We start from the raw sequence: 15513 nt of genomic DNA, 5'->3' as shown, positions 1-15513 counted from the left end.
TCCTATCACACGTCTTAATAAATGCTAAATGTCCAGTCTCAGGTGTCTCATGGAATTTCCGTAGAACATCTAAGTGCAAGTGTTAAGGAATCACTGGTAGCCACCTCTTTCCTAATGGATCAAAGTTTTTCTTGCGAAGTAATCCATTAACTACCTTAAATTGTCCTTTTACATCCTCTGGCCAATTTAAGGCAAGCGTAATTTTAGATATCTTGGCATCCTTCTTCTGCTGAGCAGAGATATCCTGGAGTGCAGCGAGACAGTCACTATCTTCATCAAAGTCTTGATGGTCTTGCACAGGGTTTCTTGTAAGACATTCAGCATGTTGTTTCCTTCCACTTGTGTACACTGTGGTAATGTCATACTCTTGAAGATGTAGTGCCCACCTGCCGAGTTGTCCTGTTGGACCCTTAAGACCTGTCAACCAACAAAGTGAATGATGGTCTGTAACAACTGTGAATTGCCTTCCATTGAGATACTGTCGAAATTTGCACATGTCCCAGGTCACAGCAAGACATTCTCTTTCTGTAGTTGTTTCTCTTGGCTTTTGTAAGTGTCCTAGAAGCATAGGCTATAACCTTCTCTTTTCCATCCGAAATTTGCACCAGAACAGCATCGATCCCATACCCACTGGCATCTGTGTGTAGTTCTGTAGGTGCTCTCTCATCATACAGATGAGGGACGGGGTCAGTTGTCAGAGATTTTCCCAGCACATTGAAAGAATCTTGTTGAGCACCACCCCAGGTAAATTTAGCATCTGCTTTTAAAAACTCTTGGAGTGGCTTGGCTTTGATACAAAAGTCTTTGATAAAATGACGGTAATAAGAACATAATCCAAGGAAGCTTCTCACATCTCTAATACTTTTAGGAATAGGAAATTCTGTTATAGACCTCACCTTTTCTGGGTCTGGCCGCACACCTTTGTTTGACTCAAGGTGCCCAAGTATTTTGATTTCTTTTGCTCCAAAGAGACACTTTCTTAGATTAAGTTTCAGTCCGCCTTGTTGGAGACACTTAAGAATGGCCCTCAGTCTTTTTATGTGTTCATCAAATGTCTCTGTGAACACTATAATGTCATCTAAATAACAAAGACACATCGTCCACTTCAGGCGACTTAGAAGATTACCCATCATCCTTTCAAAAGTTGTTGGTGCATTACTCAAATCAAATGGCATTACCCGAAACTCATAAAGCCACTCCAGGGTGATGGTGTGATGAATGCAGTTTTCTCACGATTAGCCACATCTACTTCAATTTGCCAGTATACTGAGTACATGTCCATGGTTGAGGAAAACTTAGCCCCCTTCAGACAATCTAGTGTATCATCAATTCGTGGAAGAGGGTAAACATCCTTTTAAGTTATCTTATTAAGCTTCCTGTAATCAACACAAAAGCGCCAACTGTCATCCTTCTTCCTGATGAGAACCACTGGTGATGACCATGGGCTCTGCAAAGGCTGAATAATGTCATTCTTCATTATTTTCTCTACCTCATCCCTAATTATTCGACATTCTTTTTCTGACACACAGTATTCTCTCTGGCTTATTGGTTGATTGTCTCCAGTGCTAATCCAGTGCTTCACCATCAATATGTCTAATTTGCTCTTCACCTGTGGACTGAAGCATTCAGAGGACTCCTGAAGAATGGCAAGTAGCTTCTTCTGTTGTTCCTTAGTGAGATCTGATGACAGTCAAACTAGAAGATCTTGTCTTGTAGTGGTTGTGCTAATTTTGCCCAAAGACTCAGCATGGGAGGTTTCTATGATGCTTAGCTGTTCTGCAATTAATGGCTCAGCATTTGCTATGCACATGCATCTTGGAAGGATCTGCAGTTCTCAGCAACAGATAACTATCCACAATTCACCGAATCCATTCTTAAACAAGGTGACTGAGGCTGGGATGATCAAGTTATTCTTCAGTGGTATGCTTCTCTTACATTCCACTACAGAATCCAAGGGTTGATGCATGGCATGATACATGACAGTTATGTTTCTAGCACACATAGTCTCCACACACTCAGATGCGCCTCTATCTGTCCACAGTATCTCATCTTCAAGGACCACAATCTATAATTGACTGAGAAGCTTTTAAAAAGTCCCATTCAAGAATGACATCATGACTACACTCTTGTAAGACTACAAATTCTAAGAACTGTATATTAGCCACCTTCAGCAGAGATGTTTTGCTGTCGATGAATACACTTTTATGCAACTGGCAACAGTACTTCTCCAAAATGAGTGAATATGATGCTCCAAAGTCCACAATAGGTTGAGCTGGTCAGCCATCCATGAGGATATCAACTTAGTTTCCTATCATTTTTGCAGTGATCGACAGTGGGGGATTTTTCTCTTCAGCGACCTCACCTCCAAGGAAGGTCGCACCCTTTAGTTTACCAGGTTGCAGTGGCTAGGTGATAGGCTGGAGCTTCTAAACAGTGATGGAGACTTTGATCGGCTTGTTGGAGAGCGACCTCTCCAACAGCTAGCTTGTGGCAATGGTGACCTACGTCATTCTGCATCCACATCTTCTTGTTTATCTTCGTCATCCCAGAGTTGGTGTTGACTAAGATAGGCCTGTTGTCTTCTGGTGCGGGCATCATCAAATATCCACCACCTTTCTTGACAACAGTGCACCAAATGTCCTGGTTGTCCACAGTGGAAACATACTGGTTGGTTATCCTGGGTCCTCCAGACGCCAGTCTTCCTTAGTGTCCAAACAGGTTCCTTATACAGCATTGTAGGAATGTAACTTTGCCTGGGTCTCAACTTTTTCACTGTTTTAAACAGAAATAAAGGATGAGAGATTGGGTTCAAGGTCTGTTCCACTTCCTCCCTTATGACCCCTTGAAGCGCCTCGGTTTTTTGCTCGCTGTGCAATCCAAGTGACTTCTGAACTTCCTCTCTCACTATCTGATGAAGAACACTTGTGAAATCAGTTTCTTCCTCCATCACAGACATCGATACAATGTTTGGAAGCTGTTAAGACTTCTTGCGTGTAATTTTTTTTTGATGCAATGTCTCGATATACTGGCACCATTTTATGAAGTCGTCTGTTGTCGAAACCTCCTTCAGGAGTAGGGCTTGATACATGTCCTCAGCAATGCCGTTCATGAGATGTGCAACCTTATCTTCCTCCTTCATTCTAGGATCCACTATTTTACACAACTTCAAGATGTCTTGAATGTAGGATGCTGTAGTTTCTCCTGGATGCTGTGCCCTGCACTTTAATTTATCTTCAGCCATGCGCTTCTGTCATTGTGTCACCGGAATACTTGCACAGTTCCACCTGGAATACTTCCTAGCTTGTGAACTTCTCCTCACTGTTCTCATACCATTGCTTGGCAGTGCCCTCCAAGTAGAAAAATACATTAGCCAAACACATGGTGTCATCTCATTTGTGAAATTTTGCTATATGTTCTTATACCTTCAGCCACTTGTTTGGATCTTGGCCGTCGTTACCGGAGAACCTGGTAGGATGTCTCATGTGGTGGCACACAGTTGCTGTCATCATAACGTCCTCTTCTCCAATAGATTGCAATCTGCTGAATTTAGCTTGAGCTTGGGTTTCTTGCCACATAAATGGAGACTCTATCGTGGCTTGATGGGAGCCACTGTGTCATCGATAATGTACGTTCTCACAAGTCACAATAGCCAGCATCTACACTAGAATATTGTCACGTAGAAGAAGGTGTAATTAGATGAATGATGAACACTAATTTCACTTAATGAAGGTTTATTCAGCACTTGCACATACAAGAGCGCAAAGCAAAATGCCTCCGCCCAGAACACATATGATATACATAAAGTTACAGAATATTCCAGTACAATGGTTCTTGGCATTTGTGGATACTTCTAGAATGTACTCAAAATGTATATAGAAATTAGACTTTTACAATTCAGGTGAGTTTTGAACTCACAACCCCTCATGCAACAGTCTAGTAGCATAGCCACTACACCACGGCAACTGTGCTACTCAGCTTCTTCTGCGACAATATTGTTGAAATTTAGATACTATTATATCTTTTGGCACAGTATCAAATGCTTTGTTCAGATAATGGAACCAAGCATAGGCAAAAGAATGGCTTTCAAAACATTCCAGCACATCTATAACCAGAGATTTTACAGTTTGATGCTAGATAAACCAGGCCTAAAGCCATAAAGCAAAGAAGAGATGGGCACAGACAGAGGGTGTATACTCTTAACACACAACACCCTGTTGCAGAGCGTGCTCTACAACATTACACTCAGTGCCTGTTTCACACATGCCAACAGGATTCTTCACCAAAGACACCAGTTTCTCAGAATTCCACAGGTGGAAACTGGTGCTCCAACATGTCCATGGTTCTCGCCACCCACCTGGCCTTAATTTACATTAATTTCTTCGGTCTTAGCATTTCTCCTCAGTAACTATACCTTTTACTTTTCCATATCTTTCTGACTTGTCTATTTTTCTGTTTGCTCCACCTCTTGCTCTATAGGCAATATACATAGCTTTGCACTCTTATAAACGCTAACAGAAAAGTTAACTCAAACAGGAAAGTCATAATTACAGCATATTGGCTCATAATCTGAATTTACAATAACAATAAACAAGGCTCAATGTCTGAGAGAGGGAACAATAGGAGATGGGCTGAGGGGAGAGGGGGGGGGGGGATGGACATAGAAAGTGGAAACAGAGAGACTGGACAGGAGGAGGTGGGGAAAGAGAGGGGAGAAAAAGGTTTCTAAAGAAAGGGGGGAGGAGATGATGGACAGAGAGTGGGGGAAAGAACGGCAGGAGGAGATCAGAGTGTGGTGGGAGGAGGTTATGGGCAGATAGAGGAGTGAGAGCAGGGCAGGAGCTGTTGGAGAGAGAGGGGGAGGAGAAAATGAACAGAGAGAGGGGTGAGAGTGGGGCAGGAAGAGATGGGGAGAGAGACACAGGAAGGAAAGTATGAACAGAGAGAGGGGGAGGAGTTGATGGACAGTGCGACGGGGTGGAGGAGGAGATGGACAGTGAGATTTGGTGGGAGAAGAGATATACAAAGAGAGGGGGAGGAGGAGATGGACAGTTGGGAGGTGGAGGAGATGGACAAAGAGAGGGAGAGGAGTAGATGGACAGAGACATGGGTGAAAAGTAGATTAGACTGTATATCCAATTCCCATATAAACGCAGCTTTCTCCTTTCCATTTGCATCATTGGGTACAGCTAGTTGTTTAATATTTTTGGATCATTGCAAATATATTTTAGAATGTCTCCCACAATGTTTGCAAAGTTGCAACTTAACAAAGGGAAATAAACTAACTTGTTCCACACCATTCCAAGTAGCATTCTAAGGTATGATGGAACACACAAGTAAGTAAACAAAACTTTTTCTGAAGTGAATCTTGCAAGTGAAGTCACATGACAAATCTAAGAGAAAGTACAAACAAAAAACAAAAATTCAGCTGAATAATTTAAAGTTGTATTATGAGGAAAAAGTTTCAACAGATGTGATGTCAGTTTAAGAAAATGTAGGAAGAAGCAATCCTTCTGCTAATTTTTCACATTCCTCTGTGTGAAAATCAGCATGGTACACACAAAAGGTTAAATTTTAGTAGGTTCTTTTATGTGACAGAGGGAGAATATAACATGCATGTACAGACAGTGGCAAGCATACAACAACAGACACAAACCTGTGTAACAGCATACCATCCAAACTGGCGACCATAAAACTCCATATCAGCAGCAGCCTCAAGCACTTTGTTAACAGTGTCCATTCTACCAAGAATAAAGTAATTGAACACTTCACGTTGCTTAAATGTTGATAGCTGTTCTCCAATATTTTTAAATTTGATTTCATTGATTATATGTCTTGTTGGGACATTCTGGAGCAAGGATTTATATTTATGGTCCATGACTGTATAGACAGAAGATGGAAGGTGAAATTTTACTAAATTCTTTTCCATAATAATGAATTTATTGTTATAGGATATTTGCTTTTAGTTAAATAAGAGTCAGCTAATTTATAATTCAAAAGTAGAATTATTATGCAGTTGTTAGATACTAGCATCATTAAATAAAAAAGTCTTATAATAATAGTAAAAGTAATGGTTTTATTTGTCTGTGGACCATTCTGTACAATGGTAAAACATTTATGTGGAGTTTAAAAATTACAGTCACATGAATACACCAACAAAATTAATGATTATCTTATTATAAAAATCTAAAATCACATTCACACCCATCAACCCCCCTCCCCCCCCCCCTCCCCCGCCCCCCACACACACACACAAAACCACACTCACAGATTTAAAAAAAAAAAAATGTTTCAATGAGTGACACAAACATATATCAATAGACAAAATGTTTATTTATAATAAAATAACAACTTAAAGGCAATGAATATGTACAGATATGATTATCATGCATTAAAGCCAATAAAGGTTATCCAAAAAAATTCAATGCTTATACAGTTATATTACTTTAATTTTTAACTTCATGATACTCTTTGACATGAGTGACATTTTAATTTAGTTTTGAAAATAGATATACTTTTCTGTGATCTGTATATCATGTGGGAAACTGCTGTATAGAAAGCATCCTGCATTCAAAGGCCCTTTGCCATTTAATTTGAGGTGATTTCTTTCAATGTAATAATCATTTTTACTTCAAACAATGGAGAATCCAAGATGGAATGTAACAATATTAGAGAAGGAAGGTTGCCACTCACCATATAGCAGATAGGTACAACAAGATTCTCACAATTATAGCTTTTGACCATTAAGGCCTTTGTCAACAAAAGACACACTTACACACACATTCACACACACACACACACACACACACACACACACACATAAATGCAACTCGCACACATGACTGCAGTCTCAGGCAACTGAAATCACACTGCTTTTTACTTCTTGTGATATAATCTTGGATATCTCTGTTTAAAAATGTAGCATGTTTATTTTTGGCATAAAATAATTGTTTCATATATGTATAATGATGTTAATATTAATATCTTTAGTTCTATGAATTTATTTTTGCAGGAATCTCTGGGAGATAATTTTGCCATGCATTTGACAGCTTTCTTTTATAGCTTTAGTAATCCTTGAAAATGAACATTTGCAGCATTTTGTCAGATCACGATAAAATTTGGTAATGATTAATGGGCTTGCTATTTCATGTTATTAGTAGTGTTCATGTGTTTATTGTCCTCCAAATTTTTCTCATCATAAATATTCTTGTACTCATTAATAACATATTTTACAAGATTCTCTCATGTCAAGGATGTGTCCACTATCACCTCAAGGATTTATAACTTTCTATGTCTTTAGATCCAGTTCTCCAAGCTATAATAGTAGTGTTCAGTTATGTGTTTTGTTTGAATGTATTTGCATTTGCATGTATATGGTTTAGTTAATATCTATAAAAATATTATTTTCACTGAAGTAATTGTTTCCATTTTTTGTATTTCATGGAGCTTTCTTTTGTAGATTATCTGTTGAAACATTAGTCTGGTAGACATACCATGTAGCCCACAGTCCTTTTTGTTTTTAAACCACATATTATTTTTACTAATTCAGAGCCATTTGTTGGAAAAAGGAATAAACATTTTCATTTTATCCATTGTTGTTGGAGTGTTCCTTTATTAATCTGTCCACTATCTGACATAATCTGACATAATTTTGGTTTAAAATATTCCTAACTTTTTGAGAAACCATGACTTTCTTTCCCTTCTTCTTGATAGTTACATTCCCATTGTTTTTCATGTCTATACATTCCCTCTCTTTCCTTATGTGGGACGACATGGTCTTCGTGAGGTTAGTAGAAACTGCAGTTTTGTTCTTGTATTATTTGATGTTGGTTTCTCTCATCTTTTCATTATATGACTTCTTCTTGTCCATATAGGTATCACAGTGTTCTTGTGTTAGTTTTACTTTATTACATTTGTTGTGACTGAGCTTTTATTGTAATTAACATTTGTATTTCTACATATTATTGGAATGCAAGATTTATGTAGCAGATTAATGTTTTGCAAAATATTTTGCATCCCTTATTTATGTTTCCTGTGAAACCTATGTCATACTAGACTTCAGACTGCAGTAATATTTGCAGCCTGCATAGGTCTGCTGCAACTATTTAAAAGGTTTTTTCTGACCTTGCTATATTGTCTGATAACTTCAACTAATACCCTCTGATGGGTAGTGATCTGAAATGGCTGCATTTAAGACCTTTCTTTACTTTTTGTCTTTAATATAAAGTGTGTAACTACATGATGCATTAGTGTCTGTATTTTTACTGCACTTATGGGACCAACATCACAGGTGTTGATTAGCTCGTTGAATCTCCTTGTAGAACAATTGTCTTTTCCAATGGTAATATTTATCTGACCTGCTACAATTATGTAAGGAAATTCCCTGATACCCTTGTCTAAAACCACATCTAGCTGCTTTAGAAGACAATTCATCTGACCGGTGATTTGTATGCCTCTAATGTCACACACTTTTCCCCGTTGAACTTTGTGCTGCTGCTTATTCAATTATATTTCTATACAGTTACCCACTGACCATGGAATGCAATCCTTCATTTCATTGTGTATATATACCATAACCCATCCACTATCATTTTCATATCTGCAGAAGTAAGTCAGCTTCTTATAGGCTTTTATGTTGTAAACACTAATTTCGTTTTCTCTTAAACCAACTGCCCTTGTAATAGAAACATATAGTAGTCCTGCTGCTACCAGTATCTAAATCTAATTTACTTGGCACATATTGCACATTCTGTTGTAAAATTCTTACAGTAAACACGTGTATGTTTACATCTAAATGTTTTAAGTCATCTTTTCCCCTATGGTATACTAGTTCATTGAGGTGTGACTTATCTTAGAGGCTTCTTCTTAATGCTTTTGGTTAAAAATTCTTCAGATAAGAAAATCACAGTACTTTCTGTGTACCTGCTGTTCCATGTGCTTTCAATGTAGCTGTTGTATTTTCTTCTGTTGATGATTTTCCTTGTCTTATAGGTGACGTTATGGTTGTTGGTGAGCATAAAACTTCAGCATAGGCGAGTGTTTTATTTACAGCTTTCATTGCCTCTCAATGGCCAACTGTTAATCATTTTTCTCCATCACACCCTCAGCATAAGAGTGTGGTTTTGGCTGTCCCTCTATTTTCATTTTTAACACAGTCTGTGGATTGGAACTTTTTTATATTGAATTGCTGACACATAAATTGCTTTCCAGTGTGCCCAATATAATGAGTTCTTTTAAGGGACTGATGTTCAAGAAAAGACTTATTTGGATGTGCATCAAACATTTTTACAGTTTCCAATTAGTGTTCTTGATCTCTTTGTTTACATATTAAGTATGAAATAAGTCTTATTGAGTAGGTATATTCAAAAGGATGATGTTAACATTCTGTTAATTATTTAGGCCTTCCACTATTGCTCTGACTATCTGCTTAGCAGTACTGTGATACACATAATTAGAGCCTCATGTTTTTTACACAAATAAATTTTTAAAAAAAGAAAGAAAAAACGGAAGCACACATCATTTTTCTAGTAGTGGCTCAGATTGCTTGTTGTAGTCATTTATTACTCCACACATAGGTACACTGGTATTATGAAAGATGTCACATTGAAGTTAATTTCATTTAGTTTATTTTAAATATCTTTTCCATAGCTATCACCTGGAATTAGTAACTTTCTCTTTTTATCACTTAGGCCACTGCACTTATTGTTGTTATATGTATGTCTACTTCCCTTATCATCCCCTTTTGTATAATTCCTTTGTACTTCTGGAAATTTCATGTGAGCATTCATGGCATCTAAAGAATCATTTCACTTTCCTAACACTTTAATTTCCATATAGCCATACTTCTTGTCTATAGTTGCTTCAAAACTGTATTTAGTAAAAAACGATGATGTAAAATTTGGTTTTGTTTCAAAGCTGAAGTTACTTTATGCATGATGTAACAGGTTTTATATTCACTACGTTCTAGTATTTACCACACAGAGGGATTTTACGAGTGATTCCAAGTTCTACAACCTTTTTGCTACTGGATGTTTCTGTTGAAGAACATCAACGATAGTTCCTTCTATTCCAGCACAAAACTTCTCTTAATAGCAGAATATAACATACATAATGACTAATGATACATATTTGAATTTAGCCTCATTATAGCTGCATAGTTACTACTCTAACAGTACTGTATGGAAACGGTTTCATCGTCACCTAGCACGGTCTTCAAAGTTTGCTTGTGAAAATAGCATTACATTTCCTTAAACTTGCATTCAAAAAGAATATTATAGTTCCTTAAATAAAAACAGAACACTGTTAGCATAGCTACCACAGTTTTGTCAACAAATGTGTGTGTAATGCAGACTTAAAAGTACAATTTGTAAACTAAATCCTGTTGATAAGAACATATAAAAGTACATGATACTGTCTCTTCTAGGTCTGTTGATTTTTTTTTTTTACATATATAACCTAAAACTCACACCACAAATATTGCAGAAAAGGAAAGTGCTACTGAATTGCGGTTTTTGCAGAATTGATCAGTAGTCAGAGGCTCATACTGTTAGCCAATAAACATATTGTAATAATAATTATAAAGCAAAACTTTTTTGCAAACACACACTTTTATAATTGGAACAGTGCCTATTGACATTAACAAGCTAAAAGTAGGTTAAATTGGAATGTCAGTTGCGTTTATTGCAGGATTATAGTGCAAATCCTTTATGAGATCCCATATTTTGAAAAGATTCCACTGGCACACTTGTTTGTGAAATTCAACATGTGCAGTTGCTAGGTATAGTGTTGTTATGTTTGCTTACAGTGTGCTTGTGTGTTCCTTGAGAATGCAGTTCATTCTTGTACAGTGTATGCGGGAAGATATCCCAATAGACGTCAACCATCTCAGTATTATTTATCTACATCTACATCTACATCCATACTCCGCAAGGTTCTTCCTTCTATTCCAGTCTTGTATTGTTTGTGGAAAGAAAGAATGTCGGTATGCCTCTGTGTGTGCTCTAATCTCTCTGATTTTATCCTCATGGTCTCTTCAAGAGATATGTGTAGGAGGCAGCAATATACTGCTTGACTCCTCGGTGAAGGTATATTCTCAAAACCTCAACAAAAGCCTGTACCGAGTTACTGAGTGTCTCTCTTGCAAAGTCTTCCACTGGAGTTTATCTATCATCTCCGTAATGATTTCGAGATTACTAAACGATCCTGTAACGAAGCGCGCTGCTCTCCGTTGGATCTTCTCTATCTCTTCTATCAACCCTATCTGGTTCAGATCCCACACTGGTGAGCAGTATTCAAGCAGCGGACAAACAAGTGTACTGTAACCTACTTCCCCTGTTTTCAGACTGCATTTCCTTAAGATTCTTACAATGAATCTCAGTCTGGCATCTGCTTTACCGACGATTAATTTTATATGGTCATTCCATTTTAAATCACTCCTAATGCTACTCCCAAGCTCTTCGACCAGTTGCATGAAAGTGATAGTGTAACTCCTACACAACATAACAGAAGGAAACAAGTAATGACAGAAGAGAGGGAAATTAATATTCTTGCCACTGCTGCAGTTGATCTGCACATTAGCTCCCATGCAATCGTACAAGGAAGTAGCGTAAGTCAGGCAAGTGTCTTATGTATTTTCCATTGACATAGATTCCATCCCTATTAGATCTCTCTCATTAAGAGCTGCATGGAAACAATTATGAGAATCATGTTAACTTCTGTACATGGGCATTAAGAGAGAATACATCAGATGTAACATGTATCTTGTTCAGTGATGAAATCACATTTACTAGTCATCCAGGTAAACTGCCAAAATGTGCATTATTGGTCTGTTGACAAGCCCCATTGGCTTCATTAGGTGGAATGTCAGCATCCATGGAGTGTAAACTATTTAGCTCATAGGCTCATTTTTCAGAGACAGAACACTGAACGCACACAAATATGTAGTCTCATAACAGACCAACCTTCATGGCTGCTAGAAGATGTTCCTCTGAAGACTAGGAAGAACCTGTGATACCAACATGATGGCAGTCCAGCATATAGTGCACAAAATACTACAGAATATCTTCATGAATTGTTTCCAAATCAATGCAGAGGACATGCATCTTGGCTGCCATTTCCAAGATTTGACTCCTATAGACTTTTTTCTGTGAGAGAGCTGATAGATGCTCTTTACGAGAACATACAAACTACACCTGATAATACGCAATGATGCATTGTTGCAGCCTGCTTAGACATCTCTGCTGAAATGCTAACAGATGTACAGCAGTCATTCCATACCAAACTAGAAGCCGTATTGCTGCTGCCGGTGATCATTCTGAATACAGTCAGTGATGGTCAACTGACTCATTACTGGTCACAATCCACATAACTAGTTATGCATGTATGTTGTTCTTCAGTGTGTGCTACCACATATATTGTACAAGTGTTGGTGTGGGAACTTTTCCAAAGATGATACCTTGTAAACGACCCACACTAGAACCCCACAACAAACATCATTGACATTCTAATTTATCTAATTTTAGTTTGTTAACATCAGTAGGCATTGTTACATTTAAAAAAGTGTATGTTAACACAAAAAATACACTTTCTAAGTGTTATTGCCATCTATTTATTGGCTAAGAACCCCTAACTACAAATCCATTCTGCAAACACTGCACATTAATAGCCATTCCATTTCCACACTATTAGCACAAGTGTTATATTGAAAGACATAGAATTTTACATATGTGATGTAGCTAACAGCGTATTTGGTAACATTAGTACATGACTTTCAGAGAACAGACTAATGCTTAACTGCAACAAAATGTAATACATAGTGTATCTGACATAGAAGTCCTGTAAAAGCAAAATTTTCTGCACTTGGGTGGTCAGACAGTCAGTGAAGTGAACCATTTAAAATTATTTGGACTCAAGATAGATGGAAAGCTTTGGAAGTATCACATTCCACACCTTGTGCAGAGACTGAATGCTAGTATTTTCGCTGTAAGAATTACCTTCACCATTTCTCAGACTGAAACACAAAGGCTTGTTTACTTTGCTTACTTTAACACTATTATTTCATGTGGGATTATATTTTGAGGCAACTCTGTATTCTCACTAAAAAATCTTACCCCAGCAAACTGATATGCAATGCCAGTTCACAAACTTCATGTAGGTCACCACTGAGGTTACTCAGAATTCTAATTCTCCCCACTGCAAGTACATTCCCATCTCTTTTAATAAATGTTCTTTAAATTATGTACTTACCTGTTCCAAGACTAAGTGACTTTGGCTCACATTGTTCCACAGAACATGATAAATAAATAATAATAATTTCCTAGCATTTGAAACTATTCATTCCTCCCACAGTGAGAAGAGAGATACAAGTTAGTGAAGGATAAAAATGAGGGGGTGATCACTCAAACAACAAGATGAAAGAGTCACTTTTCCTGAAGTAACAAATTTAGAAAAATATTGCACAATAAATGCCAATGCAGAAAATAATCAAAGACAAATGTAACAGTGATTTGCTAAACATCAACTAACTACCCCAAACACTGTAACTTTGTAGGACTTGAGCTAAGCTTTTCTTCTGCTGAACATATATTTCTCTCTGAAAATAATGTTAAACAAAGTTCAGAGGTGGCCCCTGTTATAAATTTATCATTTGCTGTTATGACTCTTTCCTGATTTTTCATTATCAAACAGTAAGTTTCAGCCAAAAATATTGTAAGCAAATTATTTTGTCTATTCAGATAAAGGTTAAACAAAAGGCATACTTACTGAATGTGTCATCAAACAGAATCCCAGCATTAGTGAGGTTCTGCTCACTACAGAAGCTACGAATGAATTCAGGAATGGTGTCTATGGGAGGCATTACCTGTATTAGGTATTTCTCTTGATTTTTGTCTATGTTTCTCCAGTAACTGTAAAAGCAATTGAAAATTAAATTTATACTTTCTGAAATATGGAAGTAGTGTTTGTGTGTGTGTGTGTGTGTGTGTGTGTGTGTGTGTGTGTGTGTGTGTGTGTGTGGGTGGGTGTGACAGAGAAAGAGAGAGGGAGAGAGGGAGGGAAGGAGGGAGGGACGGAGAGGGAGGGGGAGAGAGAGAGAGAAGCAAGTGTTACAGTTGATGGAAGACTACAGGTAATAAATATGTTTTAGCAATGTACTACACTATTTATGTATGTTTTGTGCAAACAGCCCGAACAGACAACAGATATAAATAATGAAATCAAACAGTGTTATCAATGATTCAAATCACGTTGTACAAAGAACAGTTTATCACACAGTAAAAATGTATATATGAATAGTAACGGGTCCAGTGTGATACCAGTATACAAATACATTTCTTTTTATCAAGCTGTTTACTGAAATTCTTTTACTGTTTCTGCAAATATATTGAGGAAACTATAGGCCTAATAGATAAATACAGGATGTTAATAAATTCACTTACCATTTCTGCCTTACTGCTAAAATTTTGACTTCTTTGCAGGGAATAAAAAAGGCTGTACAAACAGAAGAAAGAACAGCTGTCGTCCTGACCAGCTGCATCTGGGACTATGTGAATGCCGCATTTCCTAGCAAATGGACTGCCTGTGCATCACTAAGACTTTGGGCTCCATACTCACCTGACGTGACCTCAGTGGATGTTTTTACCTGGGAATTCATCACATCTGAAGGGCACCAAGTGAAAATAATTGATCTTGAACAACTGAAAGGTTGCAGTCCACTGGGATCATATCAAGTGAGCAGAGAGCCAAAAGTCCTGGCTCTGCACAGCTAATTTATCTCCTAGAAAATGTAGCGTTCAGGTAGTCCCGGATACAGTCAGTCAGCAGCAACAGCTGTTCTTCCCTCTATTGCATACATTCTTTTATATTACCTACAAAAAAGTCAACATTTTTAACAATAAGACAAAAATGGTACGTGATTTGTGAACACCCTGTATTGTGTTTCTACTTTGCTAAGAAATTCTTGAAGTTTCAAGAACAATTTCATTATTCTTAATGTAGTTTCCAGCTACAATGTTTTACTTGGGTAATAAGATGAATGACTTACTAAAAAATATTTCTCAATATAGTTTACTGCTAAACTGTTTTGCTTGGGTGATAACATGCATGACTGTCTTATTACAAAATATTTCTCGAGTTCCTAATTGGAAAAAACCCTTCAGCTTTAAGGACACATATCTTTAATATTACTGATCGGTTTACATCAGATATGCATCACAAAAAGAAGGCACATTCTTCCGTTTTTATGAATTCTCTCATTGAGATCCTTCCCTATTTTTTATGTTTCAGAGTTATCATTTGTTAATTAATATATTTATAATTTTTAGTATTTAATACATTTTATAATCTTGTTAATGTAAAACTAGTGTTAGCGTATGATGTTTATACTTATGAATCATTTTTGGTGCTCCAACTTCCTGCTGACTCGTGGATTGTGAATTACCTTGAAGATTTTTTAAATTATTATTTTTATTTTAGTAAACATTTATTACTTCAGTGCTTACTATATGCAATGACATTTTA

At 37.2% G+C, this 15513-nt stretch overlaps 1 protein-coding gene across 1 annotated transcript in view; it reads right to left on the bottom strand.

Annotated features, from left to right (window-relative positions):
• Positions 1-15513, bottom strand: part of LOC124792201 (ionotropic receptor 25a) — a 436300-nt gene that overhangs the window by 306780 nt on the left and 114007 nt on the right. Inside the window, exons 5-6 of the mRNA XM_047257921.1 lie at positions 13759-13901; positions 5654-5877 (exon numbers count right to left, since the gene is read on the bottom strand). Coding sequence (XP_047113877.1) covers positions 5654-5877; positions 13759-13901 — 367 coding nt within the window. The remainder of the gene's footprint in view (positions 1-5653; positions 5878-13758; positions 13902-15513) is intronic.

The sequence above is a fragment of the Schistocerca piceifrons genome, chromosome 1 (assembly GCF_021461385.2).
Source record: "Schistocerca piceifrons isolate TAMUIC-IGC-003096 chromosome 1, iqSchPice1.1, whole genome shotgun sequence".
Taxonomy (NCBI): Eukaryota; Metazoa; Arthropoda; class Insecta; order Orthoptera; family Acrididae; genus Schistocerca; species Schistocerca piceifrons.
Note: the sequence above shows the minus strand (reverse complement) of the source record. Positions and strands in the feature narration are given on the sequence as shown.